At 37.3% G+C, this 25620-nt stretch overlaps 2 protein-coding genes across 7 annotated transcripts in view; one reads left to right on the top strand and one right to left on the bottom strand.

Annotated features, from left to right (window-relative positions):
* Window positions 1-7887, top strand: part of SEC10 (exocyst complex component sec10) — a 28403-nt gene extending 20516 nt beyond the window's left edge. The window contains exons 16-25 of the mRNA XM_008809304.6: window positions 802-855; window positions 944-1072; window positions 1229-1321; window positions 1405-1551; window positions 2340-2437; window positions 2528-2612; window positions 3858-3916; window positions 7023-7121; window positions 7194-7277; window positions 7392-7887. Of these exons, the coding sequence (XP_008807526.1) occupies window positions 802-855; window positions 944-1072; window positions 1229-1321; window positions 1405-1551; window positions 2340-2437; window positions 2528-2612; window positions 3858-3916; window positions 7023-7121; window positions 7194-7277; window positions 7392-7467 (924 nt within the window). The 3' untranslated portion in view covers window positions 7468-7887. The remainder of the gene's footprint in view (window positions 1-801; window positions 856-943; window positions 1073-1228; window positions 1322-1404; window positions 1552-2339; window positions 2438-2527; window positions 2613-3857; window positions 3917-7022; window positions 7122-7193; window positions 7278-7391) is intronic.
* A 1993-nt stretch (window positions 7888-9880) lies between these two features.
* LOC103719866 (uncharacterized) lies at window positions 9881-25484 on the bottom strand. Of its 6 annotated transcripts, none has more exons than XM_008809307.5 (14): window positions 24873-25484; window positions 24727-24802; window positions 22571-22776; window positions 22335-22421; window positions 22150-22242; window positions 18869-19023; window positions 18633-18717; window positions 18462-18548; window positions 18266-18385; window positions 17359-17460; window positions 17105-17275; window positions 16917-16983; window positions 11392-11460; window positions 9881-10223 (listed from the first exon to the last, which is right to left on the bottom strand). In XM_008809307.5, the coding sequence occupies exons 1-11, from the start codon at window positions 25236-25238 to the stop codon at window positions 17108-17110; spliced, it is 1545 nt and encodes a 514-aa protein (XP_008807529.3). In that variant the 5' UTR covers window positions 25239-25484; the 3' UTR covers window positions 9881-10223; window positions 11392-11460; window positions 16917-16983; window positions 17105-17107. The 6 variants fall into 6 exon arrangements, with proteins under 6 accessions (XP_008807529.3, XP_008807527.3, XP_008807531.3 ...); XM_008809305.5 differs by having other exon boundaries at window positions 16917-17023; XM_008809309.5 differs by lacking the exon at window positions 11392-11460.
* Window positions 25485-25620: the final 136 nt, after the last annotated feature.

The raw sequence follows: 25620 nt of genomic DNA on the forward strand, positions 1-25620 counted from the left end.
TTCAAACCCTGACCCAGCCCAATAATTAACTGATGAATGTATATGCAACTTGAGCAGCCAGGCTTGAATTTTTGGTTCCTTCTTGGATCCAGTTAGATTTCCCCATCATTTGTCAAAAGGCCAACCTGTCCGCATGATGTCATCTTCCTCTTTCCCTTTCCAGCCCCGCCCTCAACAACCCCCAAACCATATTCTCTTTGCCTTTTGTCTGAGCCCCTTATTTTCTATGGTAGCTGCCCTGTCCATACCCTTTCTCATTCCAGGTCTGGAGCCTCTTAATTCTTAATGGTTGCAACTTCGCATGAATAGTTCCCACTCAACCATTTATGGTCCAAATTTAATCACATTCTTAGATCATGTGCAGCAACGTAATTATAATTACTAATATTAATGGGGTGAACTAAATGCTTGTGTTCTATGGTGTTTCTAGCATGGTAAAAATGGTTAGTCATGATTAAGAAATGGAGGCAGGATGTCTTTCACACTTCATAAATTTTAAATAGAAGTGTCAATGCATAATTGTATATCATTGTTTTTCCTGTCACAATTGTTTTGGAAAGAGAGGATTTTCTGCTGTTAACTTTGTTAAATTATATTTCAATTGATCTTACGAAAGTTTATTCATGGAAGTGCATAGGCCTTCGGAAACATCATGTTGCTATGATGTTTCCTTGCTTATGCTGGTAAGTACTAATATTTTCTTTTCTCAGTAAGCTGTTCTTGCTCAGATTGTCTCAGAAACGTCATGTTGTTTCCTTGCTATTCCGCTTAGAATCTAATTCTCAATTTTGTTTTCTGCAGCCTGCTACCCTTGCAACTAATGTAAGATTGGTGTTTACTTGCTTACTTGATCAAGTAAGTTTGAGTATGATATAAGGGATTTGTTCTAGACTGCACTGTCCTGGTTACTTTTGTAACAAGTACCCTGCTGAATCTTGTACAGATAAGCCAATATTTAACTGAAGGTCTTGAGCGGGCCAGAGAGAGTTTGAATGAGGCTGCAGCACTGAGAGATAGATTTGTTATTGGAACAAGTGTCAGCAGAAGAGTGGCTGCAGCGGCTGCTTCTGCTGTATGATAATTCTACTCTTCTCTTTAAATTTTGAACTTTTTTGTGTATCAAGCATCTAACAGTCTCTGATGTACATTTTGATGCTGTGCCATAGAATGATGAATGATTTTATGTCTGAGTTTGGAGTAAGACTAGTGCTTTGTGAATGATTTGTAGGCAGAAGCTGCTGCTGCTGCTGGTGAAAGTAGTATTAGATCTTTCATGATTGCTGTGCAGCGGTGTGCTAGTAGCGTGGCAATCCTTCAACAAGTAACCCTTTCTAAACTATGTTGATTAGTTATCCTGACTTGGTTGCTAGATTAACACTGTTAATGTCTTTTTTGTTTCATCAGTATTTTTCCAATACTATTTCCCGGCTCTTGCTTCCTGTGGATGGTGCTCATGCAGCTTCTTGTGAAGAGATGGGCACAGCTGTGTCCAGCGTTGAGGGTGCTGCTCATAAGGGACTTCTGCAGTGCATTGACACTGTAATGGCTGAGGTCTGTATCTTGATAGTTTTGTCCCCTTATTGAGTAGTCTTTTGAAGCATTACCCAATTTCTGCATTTCTTTGCAATAGCATGCAACTCTGATCAAATCACTTGACAATGAGGACAGCATGCTCAATCAGGACTGGGATGTTTGCATACCCAAAATTCCCCTGAAGGGCCTAAGACTATTCATCCTACTTCTAACTTTTAGGGTTTCCTGGCTACCACAACTTGGAAGTTCCATTATCCTATGCTAGATAGAAAAGTCTTGCACTCAACTCTGAGATGAGCACCTTGAATACTTAGCATTAAGCAAGTCTTGAGCCATATGTGCCGCAACATTGTCTTCATGTATAAAGTTGTACATTGTACTGGGGCAGTGAGGAACTAGAGGTTGTAATAATAAATTGAAATCATGTTGGTTTGCTTGGATATATATGGGAAAGCTCTGAATCTAAGCATAAAAAAGATATATTTTCTTGGGCATCACCTGAGTGCCTATTTATGTGTGCTTTGTCCGATAAAATCATTGAAAGTTTGAAACCCTGAAAACTTGATCTTTAGTTTCACTTTTTGCTGCTATGTATGCTTCTGTTATAACTTATAAGATGATTTTGCAATAACGAAGCACTTTGTCAGGAACTGATCTTTAAACTTTGACGGGTATTACACAGACATGCCCAGCTCTTGTACGCTTAATAAATGTCAATGGAGTAGCTCTTTTAGTAGTTTTTGATGTTCCATGTGGGAGCTTTTATATGTTACATTTTTTCAGGCTTATGGTAATCTGCCTTGCAGGTTGAGCGCTTGCTGTCTTCAGAACAGAAGACTACGGATTATCGTTCTCCAGATGATGGAAATCCTCCTGATCATCGACCAACAAATGCTTGTGTAAGGTACAATGATATTTATATTGCATTAAATCTGTACGAGGAGACATAAGCATAAGAATAACTAATATGCAAGTTTCTGTTGCCAATCTTCAGAGTTGTAGCCTACCTCTCTCGTGTGCTTGAGGTTGCATTCACTGCTCTAGAAGGTCTCAACAAACAATCATTTTTGACTGAACTTGTAAGTTTGTCTACCTACTTGAATACTTCAGGTCTTATATGTTTCCTTGGCTTCTATTGATTTGCCCATCTAAGAGAAGCATGCTACTTTGCTAGCTGATGTACGATAAAATATATCCTTACGCTTGGTTTGTTTGTTTCTATGTAAGTAGCCCTAATGGAACCTTGATCAGAAGTGGTCCTTTCCAGGCATTTGTTTGCATATAACTCAGCCCGAAGTGAGGAACTTGGTTCCCGCTCCAGCTAAAACACCAAACTTGACTTCAGAACGGGGGCCTCTCAAGTCAAGTTCCATGTGGGTGAGCAGGGCATTTAATGCTGCTTAAATCCTTAAATGCCCTCCCCTGCATTTCACCCTTGTTAAGGGACCATTTAGGCAGTATTTAAATAACAGTTGTTACAGATAATAATTTAATGATAGTTTTAATGCCTAATTTTTTTACTTGCTGGGTACTGATTTCTTCCAAGACAAACATTAGAACTCAAGCTCTGCGAACTAAAGTTCCTAGAATTCAAGTTCAGACTCTTCTAACACTTACTGGAAACAGACACACCCGTGTCAAAGCATATGTTAGTCCTTATCGGCTTCCCTATGGGCCTACTTTTATGGGTTACTAATTTGAAAGATTTTATTATTGCTCTTGTATGAAGCTTACATGATGAATTCTCTCTCTCTCTCTCTCTCTCTTTGTGTATGTGTGTGCACGTGGGGGCAAAAGCATCTGTCTATGTTTGTGGGTGCATCTGCCTGAGCATGCATGTGCCTGTCTCTGTGTTTGCTGGACACATGTATGTGTCATGTGTGATTGTGTGACATCTGCCTCCTTTTCTTGTTTGTTTGAAAGACAAGTGTTTCGCAAATGGAATATAGTTGAAAACTATAGGAACAACCTCCCTTCCATTTGGATTTTGCATTATTATTTTTGTCATGCTACTCCTAGCCACTTGGAAAAGTTATTTCACAAGTACATGACAAATAATTCATGTTCATGTCGATTATATATTAGAAGTAGTGTTACACAAACATGCCTAGATAAACATCTATTCAGGGCACATGATGCTCCTTATATTCTTATTCTCCTGAGTGATAGAAAAACTTTATTCTATATTATTATTGTCTGACCAGTATACTCTCTGCATTAGCAATATTTGCCTTCATAATTTTAGATTTGTTTTAATTAATTCATGATTTGTTTCCCTGATATTTATTTGTCGAGTTATAGTAAGATGGAGTTTGTAATTTTAGGGGAATCGCTTGCACAAGGGGCTGCTTAATCATTGGCAGAAGTTCACATTTAATCCAAGGTACCTATTCCTACTTATTTGTATTACACATGCACACAAGCACACACAAATGTCAGAAGGACATTCTTACAAGTATGCTGTATTTTTCCCTTGATTGATGGTTAAATGTATGTTTCTTGTGTTTCTTTTGTTGAAATTTAAATGAATTTGTAAAATATATTTTTCCCTTGATTGATGGTTAAATGTATGTTCCTTGTGTTTCTTTTGTTGAAATTTAAATGAATTTGTACAATAACCAAGGACATGGTTAAGTGCCGACTTTGCTGGCAAGTGTCAAGATATTGCCAACATTGGGCATGCATGTGTGCCTTGATACCCTGCACATCAAGAGCATCAATTTTGCCCAGTTCATCACAGGTTGACATACTCTGTACTGCTTGTCTCTGAGCTTCTGAACTTCCCATCTTTACCATATGTTGAACCACCTGATTATAATGGTCATCATAACTTGTGTCTAGCTCTACATTTTGTTCATCACCATTTCCTGGTTTTTCATGTTATTTTTCATTTATTGATGTGGTTTGATTTTTTTTTAATGGACTCAGCATCCTTTTTCTTATTTTCATAATCTTTCTAGCTACTTTTCACATCATTGTTGATATACTTCAGGTTATACTTTTCCCCCTTTAATGTTTCAATTCAAAAAGAATGCTTGTTTATTCCCTTTCTTTTTAGGCATTTCATGGTTTATTCTAACATCTACTAGATTATGTTCTACAATCGCACTTTCCTACTTTAAATTATTTGCATCTTAATCTGTAGTTTCTTTTCAGGGGAACATAATTTTGTACATGATATTTCTGATTCACTCTTAGATATGATCTCATCTCTCTTTGTCAAGAGGGTGAAAGGGAGTGAATATTTACTAGAAACTGTATTGTTGGAGCTAGTATCTGAAGGTGCATGTATGTAAACTACATCTATCATAATGATTTGTTCTCTATTATTTAACAGGATGATCTTTCATTATTGAACTTTTTTTTTTGTTACTGGATGCCCTTATGTAGCTGGACTCTCTATAGAGAGCTGGCTAAGGAGGAGGGAGTGGGAAAAAAACATAATTAAGAAGCATCCGACATCTTAGGGAAAAATAATGGGGTAGTTAAGAGGGCTCTGGAATAATCTCAAATAGGCCTACAAATATGAGTTGTGGGTTTAAGAAATCTCTAGGGTCCTAACCTAGAAAGTGCTCGGCAATCCTAAATTCTTAATACATCTATACTAATCTAGTTTTTTTTTCCCAAATTACTCTTTCTGAGAAAGTGAGACTTCAGTTTTGCTACATCATTTTTCTTTTCACAGCCCAATGGTGTAGCACATGCCAGGCACATTGATGTGTAATGCGTCAGATTTGCATGTTGTATCATGTTTTATAATTTATTGTGAGGCATAAGAACCTAATGAATGTATGATGAGCAAATTATAGTCTTTGCTGAAGCAAATCCCATTGAATTGCACCACTCAATTGTGTAGCACGTGCCAGGCACCAGTGATGTCCTGCATGTTGTATCATGTTTTACATATATTGTGAGACAGAAAGAACCTGATGAATGTATGATGAGTGAGTCATAGTCTTTGCTGAAGCAAATCTTGATGAATGATCAAAACATATCATAGACTTTTACCTGTTTACACAGTTCTCTTCTTTTATTTTTCTTTTTTTTCTACATGTATGTATATATATGTATATGGAGTCCAGCATGCCAGGCTGGCTGGACTCCAAAACCTTGTCTCTCACCCCTGCTATGTGTATGTGTACACCCCCCCCCCCCCCCCCCAACCGGCCAACCCACCCCCACCCCTCCACCCCATTCTCTGAGAAATTGGTGGAGATTCCAGCATGCTGTGATGGAAGCGTTGGTTTATCTTTGCCTGGGTAAATCACAGCCATCCATACTAGTATCTCTACTATTATACTGCAGACTCTTCAGGTTTGTCCCCATCAATCTATCTATTAATTATGATGCAAAAGCTTGGCACCCTCTTATGTGCACGTACATATTATCTCCACCCCCTTCTCTGAGAAATTGGTGGAGATTCCAGCATGCTGTGATGGAAGCGTTGGTTTATCTTTGCTTGGGTAAATCACAGCCATCCATACTAATATCTCTACTATTATATTGCAGACTCTTCGGGTTTGTCTCCATCAATCTATCTATTAATTATGATGCGAAAGCTTGGCACCTTCTTATGTGCATGTACATATATCCCAGCCATCCATATTTTTTTCCAAATGTGCGTTGCACATGTGGAATTCTTGTATCTCTACTATTGTAGTGCGGGCTCTTGGGGTTTATTTCCACCCCTGAGTTCTGTTTGAACTTCCAGAATCTTTTTTTGCCCTCCCTGTTCCTAGGGCCCGAACTTTTGTTGCATGTGGCTAATCTATTTCCTTGGCCAAAAAATCATCTGCAGTTTACAGAAGTCACAGCTGCATTAAGTAAGCAAGCTTTCAACTTGATCCATCAAAGTGCATTAAGTGGAACAACGTACAAAGTACTAATACAAGAATTCCTTAGTTTTCATGGTTTCTGCACAATCTATCAACAGGACAATAATATAGCAAGATAAATTGCTAATATAATGCTTGCAGTCCAATATGGATATGTCAATTGAATTCTAATTGAATTCTTTAAAGCCTGAATGTTCATTAAGCCTAAATGGTACTCTGATGCATTTGGTTCAAGGGCAACTGCTTTAAGCATTTATATGAACATGATTGACTTGCAGACTTGAGGATACATTTAACACATGGTTGACCATTGTCATTGACTATTGAGTCCAGATTTAGACTCAATGATTTTCGCTGACCTATCAGAGAACTAGAGTTGTTGACAACCTATCCTAGAATGGGCCAATTTCAACATTAAAATTTTCCACTTTTTTTCAGATTTCTTAAAGCATTTCTTTTCAGGACCTTATATCTGTTCACGGTAGTTTTTTTACATATTGTGACCCTCTAGCTTCATTGGCCAAGGAAAAGGGGAAAAAGAATCCTGTATACCATATTGAAATCTTTAACGCATGGTAGAAGCCCTGAAGCTCTAATTATTTTGTCTTGCCACTCAGTTCACCTAATGAGCTGATTATTTGTGTTTATATGCAGTGGTGGGCTGCGACTGAAGCGTGACATTACAGAGTATGGAGAATTTGTTCGCAGCTTTAATGCACCTTCCATTGATGAAAAATTCGAACTCTTGGGCATGTATGTGCTGACGCCTGTTCTTTTTGTCTATGTCTGTGAATAGATTAGGAGCTAACATATCATTGCTTTCAGCATGGCAAATGTCTTTATTGTGGCACCTGAAAGCCTTGCGTCCCTGTTTGAAGGAACCCCAAGCATCAGGAAAGATGCACTAAGGTATATACCATTATCCTCTGTAACTATCCCTTTTTTAACAGCTCAATGGTTCCTGTTGGCCAAAGGAAATGGTCATCTTTGCACTGATTTTGCTCTTATCCTCTCCATTGCCAGATTCATTCAACTAAGGGATGACTACAAAACAGCAAAGATCGCATCTAGGCTGAATAGCATCCTGTCAGAGTCATAGTTAACAGATTGGCGCTAGGCGCTAGAGAGAGTGTGGAAATGAGCAGTTGTAGCTGAGTTGCTCATCTTTCTGTTGCTCATGAACGAACCCCCTCAAGAACTTGCGCAAGTTGATTATTCTGGTTGTCACAATGAATTTTACAAGCTTGTTCACTGTAGAGTTTGTATGAACTAGAAACATGACATCATGCTCGTTCTATATGGCTTCTGGTTAGTCTTGTATTTGGCTACCTTGAGTTAAACCAAGTTTGTCTTTATCTAACTTGAAGGGTAGACTGTCAGAGTAAAATGGTTTAGGGCATTCAAATTCCCACCCTCCTCCACGGCATGCGTTAGTTTGAAACAATTGTTAAGTTGGCCTTGTGTAAACATTCTTTCATTCATTTCAAGGTATTATATATTGTGCTGGGTGTGTTTACCATATTATTTCCATCATGGTATAAGACGGTTTTAAAGCTGTGCTGTTTTCAACAATCATCCAGGCATAGAAAAGCACTTAAAAGACTGCATCATAGCATTCTTCTCAAAAAAAGGGCAAAAAAGAAAGAAAACTGCCTCATTGCAAAACAGTCCAATTACCGTAGTAGTGTGGATTCTTGAGAAGTTGATGGTCTTCTGAAAGGCCGTTTTAACTTTTGTGGCTTCATCCTATCCTCAAAGACATTTAAATAAAATGGAAAAAGATCTGCATAGCTTTTGACATGTTATAACTGGGTTTCAGTTTGATGTTTCCTGTTATGAATTAAGTTTGAATTCCTAGAGGACACACTGGTGTCTGTGCATTAGATGGAAGATGTTGAGAATGAGGTTGCTGTCTGAAGGATGTTTTCTTGTGCTTTCTTAACCTTATTTTCCTTGAATTGTTTCTGCAGTCAAGATAGCATGCAATTATCCAGCCACGGCATATCAAGATGAAATCATTCTACACCTGTACCCAAGATAATGCAATGCCTATGTGCGATGCCAACATGAATTAAACACAAACAAGGGGGGCAAATCTGCTGCTTAATTATGCTCTAAAGGGTCTTTGGATTTCCGAAGCCATTGGCTATTCAATTTCTCTTCCATAAATTCGCCAGTTGCAGAGCAAAGATGCTTATTAGGAGATTAGGACTATGAATGTCAGTTGGTACCCGGACCCCAAGCTTTTCGGACCCTGAAAATATTGGAATTGCAAGAACAATGGACAACCATTGCCTCCCCCAACTCTCATACGCTTCTCGAGCATCTTCTCTTGGAGGTCTACTCCAGCCGGACGGAGGATATCTAATGGTCAAGACTGATGTCTAAGAAGTAGATGAAAACTAGTCATTGGATCTTGGATACAAGTAACCTGGGGTCCAACCTTGCCCCCTCCCTGATCCTAGCCGGGTATTTTCGCCTATCCTAATACAGAGGGAGAGAAAATATATGGATGCTTAGAGGCCTTGAAACCAAACAACTAGTTGACTTTGATGGCAAGTCAACCTTCTGCTTTAGATTTGTTTGTTTCATTACATTAATAACTAGCAAAACAATCTTAAATGTCTATTATTCTGTTGACAATTTCCCCCCTCCTTTATAAGTCTAAGTAAAAACTTTCCCTCTTGTACAACCATGTGTGAGGGTGTTGATCAAAGCCTCTGGAATCTTTAATGGATTGAGCAAGTCATCTTTTACTTGCTCTTAGAGTTCAAATGTGGTCAAGTTACTACAAAAGCAAGAGAAACTTAAGCCAGGATTTTTCCATTGCTAACATTTTCTATTTTTAAAGGAAAGGTCAATTGTTAACATTGAAACAAAGATCATGAAAACAAGAGGCCAAAACCTTCATTTAATTCTTAAATTAATTCCTTATTTTCTGATGAATTTGAGAGATAATACTGAGTTATGCAAATCAGGATGGCTTGCTTATTTGTAAGTACCAATTTCATGGTCAATTTTTGGAGAAGTGCAAACTTGCTGGCAGGATAAATCCCCACTGGATGGAAAACAAGAGGGGACATGAAAAGGCCGAACAATTTGGAGATATTTAATCTCTAATTTTCTGCGAAAAAGTAAAACACCCCTCTCAGTGTGGAATTCATAATCCATGAAATCTAAAGGGGCCCCTACAGCCACACCTCGCCTCTCTGCAATTCCTACCCATTTTCCAGCTGATGGGGAGTTATCCTGCGGATGATGGATTCAAGCATCAGCCAGAGGCTGAACTATTCACTATCTAAGTTCACCCAAGCAAGGAAATTTCTCAAACCTCTGTTCTTCAACTGAAAGACCTTTCTTTCAATTTCTTGCATAACAAAGGAGAGTGATCAAAATATAATAAACGGGCAAATTTACAAAGCCACTAAAGCCATGACATCACACAAATTGCGGCAACTCAGCAGGAGAATAGCTCGTCAGAATTATGAAAAGCAATGTAACATTCCTCAAGATTTCAAGGCAAATTAGTCACCCATCAAGAAGCAACTCTTTTTTTTTTTCCTCGCTAATTGTTTATGTACAAGTTAGCAAACATTTGGGAAGCAAGGGAAGAGAAAATACAAAAACAAAAAAGTATTGGTAGACAAATTGAGAAAGATATGACCTAGGTTTACTTCTGATGACTCATACAACATCAATCTTCCACCAGAAAAAACAACCAGATTTTATGTACTGATGATCTGCAGAAGAGTTACACTCGTTTCCTTCCAAATACTTTGCATGATGATCCACCCACAGGAATAAAATCACAAGCCCAAATCTTCTAGTTTACAGCAACGCCAGACATCAGGCAACCTGTAAAATGGATTGTGTAATGCGTTATTGGTTGGCACAACTACTACAGACCAAAGGGTGGAATTGGACAACCGAAGGTTCAACTAGCAAAATTGTAAGCTGTAAGTTTCTCCTCGTGCCATCTCAAACAAATTTTAAGCGAGCATTAAATGATCACACAACATGAAGAGGCAAAAGAACCATGTTACATCATCTGCAAGCTACAGTTGGGAAAGCTTGTTATAGCTCATTCAACCTCGGCTATTATTTTATGTAGAGGATGCAAGTGTTCAGATTTTCTGAAAATCAGGGGATCAATTGAATTGTCATTTCTCGTACTCTTCTAATATGTACTAACAAAAAAAAAATCATGATATGATAACTACAATGTCAATTATATGATAGCTACAATCACGGAATGAATATATCATACAATTATACCACCAAGTACATGCACATTTAGGAAGAGGAAGGACGCCAAAGGGATGAGCGAAATGACCATTATGTATCAGAAAAAAGGGGGCTGTTGTTGGATTGAGGGAGGAACAAGGACAGGAAAAAAAGAGTACAGCGGTTAACAGCAGAAAAAAAGAGCAGCAACCATAGTTGTTTTTTTCCCTCCCTCAACAGCAAAGGAACTGTTCAGGCCATACATACACAAGAATATATAATATCATGACTGATTTTTATGCCTGTGGACCAGCATGACAGGAGCTTCCTTGCTGGTGAGGGAAAAAGGATACCAAGCAGCATCCCAGATAATAAAAGGGAGTAAATAATTTGAGAGTGCATGTTAGCACTAAGCTAAATAAACGCAAATATAAATAAATAAATAAAAACAAAAGCAGCAGTTAGAGACGAAGAAAAGGAGAAAAGATGGCATTGTGTTGCCTTTTAGTATTGCATTACAAAGGTCATTTTTGTGTAATAATTCTTATATATGATGTTTTATGTGCATAGTGAAATAGCCCGTATAGATAATCATCTTGAGGAAAATGAGTTATAAAGGTCTAGATACGGCGTACGAATTTTATAATATTAGAGGGAATTTGTAGTGTCAAGGCACTAGACAATTAAATCCAAAATCATTTAGCGCCTTTCTACTCGATTTCTTGGAGTGAACTTGAAAATTGTTTGCCCTATATTGACATGCCATTCCATTACCATAAATGCAAGATTGTCAACACACCTGAGCAGTCCTAAGCAGTGGCGCCCTTAAATGCCTAGGTGGTCCATGCAGGCATTTAGAGTTAAAAATCTGTAAAATTGATAAAACTGGTAATAAATAGTCTTCCATGGGCAATTATGACACATACACACATGTTGAGTTAAAAATCTGTAAAATTCATAAAACTAATATAAGTAGTCTTGCATGGGCAAATCATGACAAATGCAAACAAGCATATGGTTTTTAGAAAACATCGTATTAATAAACAGTAAGATAATTAACTACTTGAGCTATGCAATAGTGTAATATTTGATTAAATTACTTAAGTTTTACTTATAATCTTTTTTATCAAATGATCTAAAATATGCAAGGCTTCCAAGGAACATAACATGGTCCGTTGTCAATTAATATCTTCAAGAACACATTCTAAAAATCAAATAAAACTACAAGCAAATTCAATTGCATAATTAAAGAACACATGATCAAAATGATGATTTATGTGATAGAACATATAAAGACACATGCACTCCAAGATCCATTAAATGCAACCCAGGTTACTAAAGAGGAAACACACTTCATAATAATCATGCCAAGATATTCGGAAATTCAGTGATAAATTTTGATACAGATGCACATTGGGAACAAAAACAGTAATAGGCGGCCAGGTGCACATCTAGGTGCCGCCCTTCGCCTCTGGACAGCCACCTACCCTGAAGGCTTGGAAAGAGACAGATGCCTAGGAGATGCTGCTGCCAAAGTGCTTAGGCACCTAGGTAGCCACCTGTGACAACCTTGGATATATGGGAACAAAATCTATGCATAAGCTTACTATAATTGCAATTTATGCAATTATCCTATCCTTGAACGTTTGGAATATCCAAATCAAAGCCACTATTTGTTACATATATTGCACATGCCATCTGAGAAGTTGACTCAAGATGCAGTATTTCTCTTTTGGCAGAAGTATGTCCTGACCCTAATTCATACAGAAAATTGGCAAGGTCTATGTAGTCCTCAACAATTAAGATCAGCCTCCCTCTCAATAACAATTCTAGAACTCCCACTACTATCGTTCACAAAAATGTCCTTCAATAGCCCATTATTTTTGGATGTAAATGCTTACCTCTCCAAAATAACTATTTACTTCTCTAAATATTTACTCTGCATTTAGTTTTTTAGCTGACCTTAGCCAGGCAAAGAAGTGGATCTCTCAGTATGTATTCATTTGTCAGCACAAGTGTGTACAACTCCAGATTAACTATGCACTTCATTATATAAGAATGTATTATTTTCAAGTTTTGCCTGACTGCAGCTAGGCAAAGAGGGGATACCGACCCATTGTTTGTTTTTGATCTAGGATTTTATTTCTCCAACCCAACTGTTTACTCCTTTGAGTTAGTGCTGGTTATGTATATGCAATTCTTCATTCTATTGTATATAAGGATGAATTTTGGGCGGGTTGGGCCTAGCCAAGGTGGTCACTGGATCAGCCAATGTTACTATGTACTTGGCCCAAGCTTAGTAAGACCCAAGTTCAGCCCAATGAGCAATAAGTGAGCTCAGGTTGAAATCAGGCTGCCCTAAGTTAACTCCAGAACTTCCTTTTATGGGTAACAAACTAAATGCATAAAGAATCCTCACATCCACCTACTCAACCATGACTGCATATATATACGAAAATTGTTTCAATGATTTATGCGTATCTGGTGACTGGAGGGATAATCCCTCAAACAACGACTAAATATTGCTTTAGTATGTAGGCAAGATTTAGTATTATATTTGTCCTATATTTGTGATATGTTACTATCAGGCTATCAGGCTCACTAACCGTTGTCCAAGCTCAGTCCAATTCAAACTTGGGTCAGAAATTTGTGACCTAGCTTCAGTCCAACCTAGTTAAAATGTGGGCTAGGTTGAGCGGGCCATAGGCCGGCCCAACATCATGGGCAGGTTTGTGTACGTATTTACTTTTAGTTGGTCTAAACCAAGTAGAGAGTATGTATAACTCAATTTGTGTTTATTTGCTAGTACACGTACATACATCTCTAGATTAGGTGTTTATTCTGTGACTATTGTTTATTGTTTTCAAGTAAATATTTGCTAACTGACGCAAGTGCTGTTCTATGAGAGCTATGAGTGGAAATATGCAAATGCATGAAATCTAAACCCCACTCCCATAATGGTGTTCAAAACTAGGTGAGGTAAAAAAAAAAGAGTCGAGAGATGGGCCTAAGTATAAATTTTGGTTTAGAGGAACCTAGCATATTTCCTAGTAAAACCCAGGACCAAGACCCACGATTACCTTCCTTTTTTAGCAAGTGAATTATGCATGTGGTTTCACCTTTTTCTTTCTTCTTTTCTTATTCTTCTACTTTTTTCTCGCTTTCCTTGTCCTTCCCTCTTTCTTCCTCTCCTCTACCATCTTTTCCACCTTTTATTTTTCATGGGAAACACATTACCTACCATCTCCTCAGCCATGTAACTACTAGGGGTACCCGTAGCCCAGCCCCTCTTTCCACATAAATAGTGATGCACATTGGGCCAAGCCATGCCATAGACTAATTGACCCAGCCACATTTTAATTGGTGACCAATATCTTCATTGGTCGGGCTGAACTTGGGTCCCAAAAATTGGCCCTACTTTGTATGGGCTGAGCTTGGACCAATTGATTGCAAATCCCATAACCCAACCCAATTTGGCCTAATATTTATAACATATCACATATATAATATAAATACAATACTAAACTTTGTCTATATAATATAAGCAACAGTTAATGACCATTTGCAGATTATCCCTGCAATCACAGGACACAAATTGTTAAAATAATTTTGCTAATACAGAATCATGATTGAAGAGGTGGACAAGAGATTCTTTATAATCTTTGATTTGTTTCCAGAAAAGAAAGCCTCGACGCTAACTTGGGCAACCTGATTTCTATCAAGCTCACTTGTTGCTCATTGCGCTGAGTTTGGTTACACATGTTGGGTTGATTATAGACTGGACCGAGCTTGAGCCAAATATCTAGTAACACTAGCCACGCCAAAGACCAACTTAGGCACCCGACCAGCCCATCATGCATCCTTATTTACCGTGGAGATGGGTCCAACACTGGCAGCTAGCCGTTTATCCTACACTAGAATTAATAATAAATCCAAAATCTAAAAGCAGGACCATAAAGATACAAAAGGATATGATGAGATATAATCCCAGCAGTTGAACAAAAATCAAAAGAGTAGATGACAAACCCCTAAGACATAAAATAATTGCAAAAGGACTGCAAAATACACATACAACAACTCTCCAAGGTTTAAAAACATAGTAATTACAGCCCATAAATAGGCCCATCAATGCCTATTCAGCCTACTTTATATTTAAACATGCAATCCATGGTTAAGAATGAATCAGCACTTCAAAATTATGCTCAGCCATCCCTATAAATGTTAAAGACGAAACCGAGTTTCTCCAAATCCATTCTATACTCACCACCTACATCTAGGTCTTCTTAAGTGAAATAGTGCTTAATCCAACTTATGTAATAAAGACCTAATATTCCACCTTAGCAAGACTTTCACTTTTTGCTGCAGACAGCCTAAGCCTCTCGAACTAGTTCATCACTGATCTCTCTTATTAAGCCAAGCTCCTTGAATGTATCGATTTCAGAATTTGCAGAAGCTGCATCATACATCCATTTTGAAGTCATCAAATTCTGGGTCTTTATAAACTCATGCATACCCCTCACAGCCTTCTATTCAAATCAATAGGGCATAACCTAGGAAGCGTAGATACTTCAAATCACATGCCATGTCCAAATCATATATCCATATTGAATATTGATACTCATTGAATATTTCTTGGATACGTGTTGGATACTTGTGTTTAAGTATTTCAGAATTACAAAAAAAAAGTATGGATTATGATCTATGGAATAATGAGTAAAGAAAAGCTTGCACAAGACAAATATTGTGCGTGTATATCACTTGATGTATCCTAGTCATATGATATCCTACTATTTCAAGATTTGTTGTATCCATATATTATGTGAGTATATTCCTTGATGTATCCTAGTGATAAGATCTGCAAGGCAGATCTCACCGGTGGATTGTTAGGAGAAGAGAGTGGAGAGAGAGAACAAGAGAGAGCGTGAGAAAGGAAGAGAGAATGAGTACGTAGGAAAATTTCGGGATTGTTATTCCTTGCTCTAATTGAAAACAATTACAACTCTTATAGAGGTCGGGCACCTCTATGCCAATTAGACTCCTACGTAACTTGGCTCTTATTATAATGCAAAGACAACCAAATAAAAGACAACTAATTGACTAAATAAGAAGGACAAGTGGAGGTAGCCTAAATAAAAACAACAACTAAATAAAGACAACTAAATGACTAATCCCGAATTAAGGCAATTAATTCCTAATTCCGTCCGAATAAGGAATCCGACGCCTCCTATGGTAGACGTGCACAAATGGAGGTGGGTGCATATCTTGGCGTCTACTCATTAAATATTTCTTGGATACGTGTCGGATACTTGTGTTTAAGTATCCTATTTTTCAGAATTACAAAAAAAAAGTTTGGATTATGATCTATGGAATAATGAGTAAAGAAAAGTTTGCACAAGTCAATGCTAGTATGTATCCATATATCCAGATCCATACACAGACAAATATTTTGTGCATATCACTTGATGTATCTTAGTCATATCATATCCTACTATTTCAAGATTTGTTGTATCCATATATTATGTGAGTATATTCCTTGATGTATCCTAGTCATATTATTTCCAACTTTCTCGAGATTTGCTGCATCGGCATATTTGTATCATGCCGTAACCATATCCCATGATATTGCCCATACTTCATGGTTAATCGATATGTTAATTTTGAATTTTAGCTAACCAACAATAATCATATTGCACCAGGAAGTCTGCTTTCAATCTAACCACCCGATCTGAACAAATATTATGTATGTGGCAACAGTAAACAGTGTTGGTTTTACACATTTTATGTCGCTATTCCGAGGGAACAACTACACCTATTTTAGTTAGTTTTTCCAATTATCTATGAAAGCTTTTCATCTGATATTCTTTTTTTGAGAAAAACTTTAATCTGAAATTCTTAACATTCTATACTACAGCCTTCATTACCTTATCCACATATAAAACCATAGGTTGTAGACATAAATATAAACAATACATGTCTAAAGTGGTATAGTCTTTAGACTTGGTTCTGTGCAGTTATTAAAATTGCTGGAGAAGGATGGGAGAAAAACCTTAACAGCTAGTTAAATAAAGCACTGACATATGTCACTAGAGTTGTTAACAGTATTAATCAAAGCATGTCATACCATTACCTAGAAGTATCAAGTCGTCACAACAGGCATGAAAATCAAAAAGCTAACATGATATAAGCCGCTGGTCATTTATAAAGTAAGATTTAATTTGTTGGAATTTGAAGTAAAGAAAAACCATAACAATACATATGCAAGAACAAGAACCCTTTTCAAAAGTATCAGGCAAACCAAGAAGTTCCACCATCCACTACGCTAACCTGAATAGTTCGCCTCACAAGCAACCCAACTGGTCAAAGCTAAAATTTTATGATTGACTTGCTTGGCCTACATGATCATATTAGACGCATGATAGGGTTAGCTGGTTCTGCAAGTAAAAGGACTGCATTCAGCAGAGTTAAATGGAACAAGAATAGATGAGAAAAGAGGAAGAAATCATCAATGGTACCTATTATTTCAATTGAGGAGCAAAAGGAGCTGGACAGGGAGATACAGTGTGATCTGGTAATTGATTTATGAGTTCAAATACAGCCTGAAGACAAGCATGCAGCATTTTCTTTTCTAACTTTACAAGCTGAACTGCAACTCGCTTCTTTGGATTCAAATGGCCATCTCTCAACTGGTAATCATATAATGTCAAATGGCTAATTAATTCTGTAACTGAAAATATAAGTAGAAGTAGTTGACTCTCATAGCCATTACCATATCTTCGTCCTCACTTAAGGTTGTAGGATAGCCTGCCAACCGAGCCTCAAAATAGCCTACAAGTTGGTCCAACACTGCTCGCTCCATGCATGGGCTCACCTGTAGTAATAAATTGTATTAGTCACGAATAAGACGATTTCACCTACCGGAAGGTTTGAATAGATCAGGAAAAAGAGCTTCCTCAGAATACTGCTCATACTAACAAGTAAGCTCGCTTCAGAATATTTACTCTAACAGTGCATGCGTACTCTTACCAACCAATCTGAAGCAGAAAATGAACTACACAAAATAGCAGATTAGTAGATTGACTTGATAAGTCTAGTCACATTCAACAATGTAAATGTAGTCACGAAGCAGCAAACTGATGTAAAATCTTGAAAGTTACAAAAAGTTGTGCATGGTCCAATCTTTGGACATACAACATAACCCATGCAGAATAATAAGGAAATAACGAATCAACTACTTATACTTGAAAAATCCCAAAGAAACTAGTATTCTTATAGCAGGCATACTTCAAGATGGACATAAGGTGATAAATGACTAAATTTTGTGATTTGTAATTTGCTACAGAATCACGTACCAATAGAAGATTATTATAGAAGCAACCAAAAACTACGCAAAATTAAAAAACTATGAACAAAAGTGAAACGAAAAGCTATATTATTAACAAAAGCTACATTATTTACATATATGCGAAACAAAGATTGAACATTACATTATTAAAATAATTATATCATTATTTATCTTCTTAAGTTTAAAAGAAGGATAATATGATGATTGTGGAATTATTAAGTCATGCTATTTTATCCTACATCAGTGGAGCAATTACCAGCTCATACATGTTAAAAAAAAAGATCTTCTGCATATAAAATGATATCAAATTAAGGTGGATTTGTTGACTTACAGGACAAATGGGGCCTTGAGAAGAAATAACCGAATGCATCTCAGCTGGATCTGATACGTACCCTAATCTCATATAAGGCAGCATTTCTGATATAGCTTCTTTTTCTCTTCCAACATACACCTAAAACCAAAAAAAGGGTGCATACTATGATGCACACTGCTAACTATACGACAAGGTAAAATATTATATCACATACATGAAAAACTTGGACAGCCAGCTTTCCATTTCTTTGAGCAACCATTCTCTTTTCTTGGTATTGAGGATCTTCCGTATTCAGGGATGCCTATATCAGTAATGACAAATACAAGAAAGTCAAACCAGCTAAATGAGAATGTAAAATTTACATGTGCAGGAACCTGGATTTCACCTCAACCACTATACGGTCATATGGATTATCTTCATCAACAAAACCATAATTGAGAAGCAACCTTGAATTTGGCTGTGGTCCACACCTATAACATCTACAAAGTTTGAGATGTCTGTGCACAATATATTGCACACATACATGTAATAGTGGGTGTCTAAAAGCATTAGTAAACTATGGATGCAGAAGCAACCACCAGCAGAGTAAGCAACTTGTATGGTGTGTGATAAATAGGATACCATACGACAATCGGTTCCCCAGCCTTATATGGGCGATCAACCACCAATTGAACAGCATCATTGACAGCAGTTAGCATTGCTTTGCAGTTGCTTTTGTAAGCCAACAATGGTGGCCCCAAAGGAACTAAGGCAAACCTTCGAGCCAAACTTACTTTCTGTTTCCAACAAAAAGACACATCAGCATTTGATTCTACTTTAGGAAACAGATTTTATCTGACCACCCACTAAAGAAAAGGAAATACTGTGATTTGGCATGATTGCTTGTTAAAGAAAATACATTGCTCCACAAAATTCCAAGATGTTATGAAGGTACTGAAAAAAAATTAGGACTGAATTCAAATCTAAGAGTCATGTTTAGCATACCTGCAGTCTATGGGATCTCTAGCACAATTTATAATCTGTTAGATCTCTCTTTTTGCTCCTGAAGCAGGAAACAGATGGGGTTTGTAATTCTAGGGTATTTCCTAACTCTTGTGTTAATAGCTTTCCATCATCATTAGATATACAATTCACTGCTTCCAAATAACAATCGAGCCCTTTAATGCAAGCAACCTCCACTTCAAAGGCAAAGTATTACTTGAAGTCTTGGACCCTTTGTTGCAAGGCACTATGAAGTCCAAAATCCATATTGTTTATTAAAAGAAATCATGGCAAGCAATTCAAGATGGACAGTTTAACATTAATTAGAAGTTTATTTATGACATGAAAATCTTATTTTTATCTTTGTAATGTGTTCTAAGGCTGTTCTATAAGTGTTAAATAGGTAAAGTCTTCAAGAAAGTATCATTATTTTTTAGAAGAAATTATTTATTATTAAATATTGAATGGTCATATTACATTTAGAAGCCCCAAGCCCCTTTAGGATAAGAAAATATTTAGGATTTGCAGATTGACATTTAGATAAGTAAATGAGAAATCCTGAATATTATTTCCCTCTTCTCCTTTGTTAGATGTACTATTATTTCTCTACTATTAATGAAGCTCATCATGCCAAACATATATGCATGAAGACAACAGTGTTCCCCACATGCATTTATCTAGCCTCAAGATCACATGCCTTCTTGCTCCTCCAGTTTTTTGCTCCATATAGAAAAATTGGTCTTATAACTGCCTCATCAAATCTTCAACTCTCAAGAAAGTGCTCCTCCACATCACTCACTATTCTTAAACTTATTTAAGCATATTATTTGTCTTAAGTTCTGATTAATAGAATCAAGGTAGTTGGAGTAGATCATGTGCTGGATTATAGGTCTGTTGAAGATGAAAAACAGACAACCTATCTAGTTCAATGAGACCTTCAAATATGCAAACAGTGATCTGGAAAAAATAATAAAATAAAGTTGAAAGATTGAATCCATAACCAGAAGAAGGTGAATTCTCATACCAGAGTCCTATAACATAGCAAAGGGGAAAGAGAATAACTATAACATTATTGGCTGACCATGATGACCTGAAGTAAAAAATGGAATTCTAGAAATTCAAGCTAGTCTTCCAGATTACCCTCCCCCAAGCCTCCTGACATAGCATAGAGTTAATTCCAAGTCTATTAGTTTGTATTGCATGTCTTCTTTATCATAAATAGTGACAACATTCTACTTTTCATTCATCAAGCATATCCTATCCTTCAAGATCACATTCAAAAAAATGTCTAATAAATCCATTTAATTTGCTCCATAATTCTCCATAATGATAAAGTATCTATCTGATTTTAAATCTTGCCTCTCTTATATTTGTTAAAGCCTCCCTTGTTTAAGTTTCCTGATTGCGAATGCCTCTTCTAATATTCACCTTTATGAGTGTTCAGTTTATCAAGAGAAATTAAATGAGAGTATATGTAAGTCAAAAACTTGTGCCTTCATATATATGGCCTACTAAAAGTTTTATTTTTCAAAAACGCACTTAAACATGATTCTTTTCTGATAGATGTTGCTAAAATCTGATGATTCACAAACCGGATCTATGATCCGGATCAAATAGGTCCTAAATGATCCGGATCCCATTCTTGGATCAGGATCCTGTAGGATCACAAAATTTAGATCCATATGATGGGTAGCACATTCTTTTGGATCATGAGATCCAAGTTGATTATGATAATGACATAGTAAACCATAAGTGGGTCCATTTTTAATAGTTTATGTGACTTTGTGGCTTTTAAATATCATCAGCTAGTCTTCAATAGTAAAATTAGTAAGTCTGAAATTGAAGTTTATAGAGTTAAAAACAATATGTGATTTTATTATATATATTTTTACAGCCATATGTTCAAAATTGTCCTTTTTTCTTTCAAAATATTCTACCTAGATAATTAAATTGATAGATAGTATAAAAATTTTTAATAACCAAACAAAATATTCATTTCATTAGACATGCAATATATGGGCCCATATTGCTGAAAACTAGACTTGTTATATGTATCGCTTTTTTGGTTCTCCATTCTTCTACTTTATAGTTGACACATATTTCAACTTTTATTTCTTTCATATTTAAAAATTTCTGAAAGAAATTAGAAAAATCTTACAATCTTTGATCCGATCCAATCTAGCCCCTTCTACAATTTACGACTCGATCCTGATCTTAATAACATTGAATCTGATTTATGCAAATGACAGAAATCTAAGTGCTGGGGAATATTATGTTCATCTCTTCCAGGTAAAGTCAGTATAATATTTTGCACAGGAGTTGTCCGGTCATCCAACATGTTGCATGTAAATTCTAGATAAGTATCACACTTTCAAAATCCATCAGAAATACAGTGCATAGTCACGAGTTTCCTAATGGAATTACAAGCATCATTATTTGGGAAAAGAAACAGATCAAAACATGTACCTCTTCTGTGATACAATTCAAGGGAATATTAATTGAACTCTTGTAGTGTCCCTCCCCCAAACCCCCCCTCACTCCAACCCCACAAAAAAGGGTGGGAAAGAAGAAAAGGGCAGGAAAGAAAAAAAGGAATCTCGGACTCGACCACCAACACACATCTTCAGATTTAAGGATGTGGTGATAATAGTCATAGCATCACAGAATAAAGGTACCAACTTTATACCTTTACTGGTTTTAAAGAGTTAAGTCACATAAAGTATCCTTTTCAGGTTGACTAACCAGTGAATTTGACCTTTAAACATTTCAACAGCTTAATGCCATGAATACCTAACTGTTATCCAGATAAAACATCAAAACTTTTTCAGCAAACAAAAAAAAAAAAAAGATACCATCATGTCATGTGAAAGTGATATTTGAACCTATATTTTCAAAGAATATGGATGCTTTACAACAAATACCTGCAAATGTACGACACAAGATTGAACTGCAACAAATGCCTCCTTGAAAATCTTGAATGGAAAAGCCTCAGTAGGAATGTCAAAAGGGTATTGCTGCATAGCACTAAAAAGTTTGAGAATGACAAAAGCTCAAGTTTCAAAATCCAAATCAAAGCATCCAACATGAAGTTTGAAAGAGACAAGACCTGGAACAATGAGCCAGCCATGAACCAGACTGTATCAAGCTCATTGTACTCTCTCTTTATTCCTTCATCCCTTTCAAGAACTTCAGCCTAAATCATTAAGATCATGGAATTTTCTCAGTGTGTTAATTTTGTATAACTTTGACACTTAGAATAGGATCTCTAAGGAACACTGTCCAAATTTTCAACAAATGACTGAAGGCAGATATGAGTAGTTTAAGCCAACAAACAACGATTACCCTGGTAGAACTGCCATTCAGGTAAGCCAGCTCAGTTTCAGACCATAGAAGTGGTGATTCCACAGCTAGCTGGCCTCTTCCTCTTTGACGATCAAGCTCCCTAATGAAGGGATACCAGAAGGACTTCTTCCCCTGTTTTTTCTCATACATGAGATATAGTGCCAGGCAGGCTAATTCCGAAAGCTTGTTTGTTGTTAACAGTTCCGCTGCACAACCCAAGAAATTGACTAGCGTGAGGTTTATGAAATAAAGTCAGAAGATAAGAATGTTATCTGGATGATCTTTTCCTAACTATCTAAGTATAATGAACAAGAAAATAATAACCACAACCAACTTATATTGTGAGGAACCGTGCGGGCGTGTGTTTAGTCCTATATCAGTTATTCGCTGGATAGATTTTGGGTACTTATACAGGATCAAGGAATCCAAATAATACTTTTCAGCTAGCCATTTTAGGGGAGGTACTAGGTTGTTACAAATAGTAGCAAAGCGGACCCGGCCCATAACCTATGTGCCTAAGGGACACTGCAGCACGGATCCATTGGGATTGACTATGGGCCGATCGTGGTGCTTGTAATTAAATTTATATAGATTTAAACCCTTAGTCTGACGAGGATGTCAGGACTTAAACGGGGGAAGTATGTGACGACCCGTGCGGGCATGCGTTTAGTCCTGCATCAGTTATTCGCTGGATAGATCTTGGATACTTATACAAGATTAAGAAATTCAAATAATACCTTTCGGCTAACCATTTTGGATGAGGTCCTAGATTGTTATAATTCGTATGACTAGGCATGTGACGGGTATAGAAGAGTTAGTTTTGATCTATGTGAGGCCCCGTGCGGGCATGTGTTTAGTTCCATGTCAGTTATTCGCTATGTAGATCTTGGGTACTTATACAGGATCAAGAAACCCAAATAATACCTTTCGGCTAGCTATTTTAGGTGAGGTACTGCGTTGTTGCACATATTTTCTAGTTAAAGATTTATTATGGCTTGATGTTACAACTATTATTGCTTAGTGGTTATCCTTAGATGAAATATGGAGAATAAGGAATTTCAAGCATTCTATAAAGCCCCATATTATCATGAGAGAGAGGATGGAATATTTGGAGGGGGGAAAGAAGGTGAGAGAGAGAAGGGGATATCAAATGCTGAGAAATAAAAACAAAGAAAGAAGGAAAAAGAGCAGTAGTCAATCATCATCAATTTCTTTCAATCATCTTTCTAAGAACTAGGTGGATGACCAAGGGATGAGCATAATAGGAGAGAATTAGCGTGGGGCATTAAAGATAAGTTGACGATGATGGATTGGATTGGGAAAGCGAAAACACCTAACTTGAGGTATAGATCTCAGCTCAAAGTCAAGATGTCCATCATGAAAAGTAGGCAAACTTTGATGAAATACAAATGTCTCACCCTTAGTTAGCCAATAGTCATGAATCCATCATTTAGGTAGAATGAAATCGAATGTGGTCCTCAATTTGCATTTGTAGTCACATGATCATGTCAAGATGTCAACATCTCACACATTATAAGACAACACTCTTCTATCAAGACACACATGATCATAATAAACAAAGAAAACTATGTAAAACAAAGTTGCAGGAACTATCCTGGTTAGGTGATGTCCTCGAACTTAAACAGATGTATGATTCTAGCTGTTGTGAGGTACCAAGAGAATGTTACTATATAAGGGAGCTCGAGAACTTTGTAAAACTGGAAATAGGAGTAATGAGGAAGGTCAGATTTGGTTTTCATTCAGGAACGAGAAGCCATATATTTGGAGGGACGAGGTTTCCAAGAAGTGCATGGAAAGGCTTAATCAAACAAAATACGACATGACATCTAATATAGAAAACAAAAGGTCAATATACAAAATGAAAGTAATAAATAATTATATTTGTAACCAAGAAAGATTTTATAACTTTTACATTGGGAACACCTCATGAAATAAAGGCAATGAAGGGATCTGTTAACAAACTAATGCTAAAAATGTACCATACTATTGTATCGGTGTCAATATATCAACTATTGACTTGAGACATGACACTATGCTTCTCGAGCAAATTTCAGTTCTATCAACCATCTGCTGCGAAATAGGACTAAATAAAGTGATTGACTGGATGGAGAAAAATCAAAGAAACGATTCTTTACCAATTGTCTCGTTTCCAAGAACTCTGTCGAGAGTTACCACCAAAGAGTTCGGAACAGAGAATGCTACATCACCAGCCTGCCAAACAAACCCAATTATACCACCCAAGAATCCAAGAAAATTTGTATCCAAAAGGCAAGCAAACTACCTCAAGATCCTCGCTTGCCGCGATATAACGTATCGGCCGGTGCTTCCCATCATGAGAAGGCCTCTCCTTGAGAACAACCTTGCACGGCGGCAAGCCTTGTGCGTGCAACCAAGACTTGAGATCTCCACCCTCCACTCCTTTCTCGCCTCGGAGTGCATGCGAGCTCCCTTCCTCCCTCTGCGATCCGGCGACGAGGGTCTCCGCCGCGCATGCCAGGCACTGATTCCGGCGACGGCCGGCTTGAAATGGAGCGCACTGCCTGGGGCTTCGGAAGGCGCCGGAGAGACGGGATAGAGGTCGAGAAGACGGGGATTGAATGGGATAGGAGAAGCAGGAGGTGAGGGTGAGAAGTCGAGCGGCGTCCATGGCAAATGACGGAGGAGGGCAAGGATTAGGGTAGGGTTAGGGTTAGGGTTGGGAATGGAGGGGGAGCCTTGCTGCTGATGATGAGGGAAAAGCGCGGATTGGGCTCAGATTCTTATATTCTGGATGCCTTTGTTTTTTTTTTTTTTTTAGGTTTCGTTTCCTCGGAACGGGAGATAAGAAATGGGCCTGATAAAAATCGCATATCCTTCCGGGAGTGAGAGAGACACGTGCCACCAGGACTCATCTGCCGAAGGATTCACACGTGCGAAGACATGACAAGCTGCATTTTGAACCGATTAATCCAGCTAGCTGGATACAATGCAGCTATTTGGTTACCTCATAGTTCAAAACAACTTAAAATTTTAATTATAAAAATAAAAAT

Source organism: Phoenix dactylifera, chromosome 4 (assembly GCF_051530095.1).
Source record: "Phoenix dactylifera cultivar Ajwa chromosome 4, Ajwa_hap1_PhDact_Kaust_v1.1, whole genome shotgun sequence".
Taxonomy (NCBI): Eukaryota; Viridiplantae; Streptophyta; class Magnoliopsida; order Arecales; family Arecaceae; genus Phoenix; species Phoenix dactylifera.

Bases quoted from the DNA above. Each gene is read 5' to 3' on its own strand.
- LOC103719866 (XM_008809309.5), bottom strand. From the start codon at position 25,238: ATGGACGCCGCTCGACTTCTCACCCTCACCTCCTGCTTCTCCTATCCC. The intron at 24,803-24,872 runs GTAGTTTGCTTG...TTTGTTTGGCAG, and splicing joins CGGCAAGCGAGGATCTTGAG to GCTGGTGATGTAGCATTCTC. The intron at 19,024-22,149 runs GTATTTGTTGTA...TGTTGGAAACAG, and splicing joins CTTGTGTCGTACATTTGCAG to AAAGTAAGTTTGGCTCGAAG.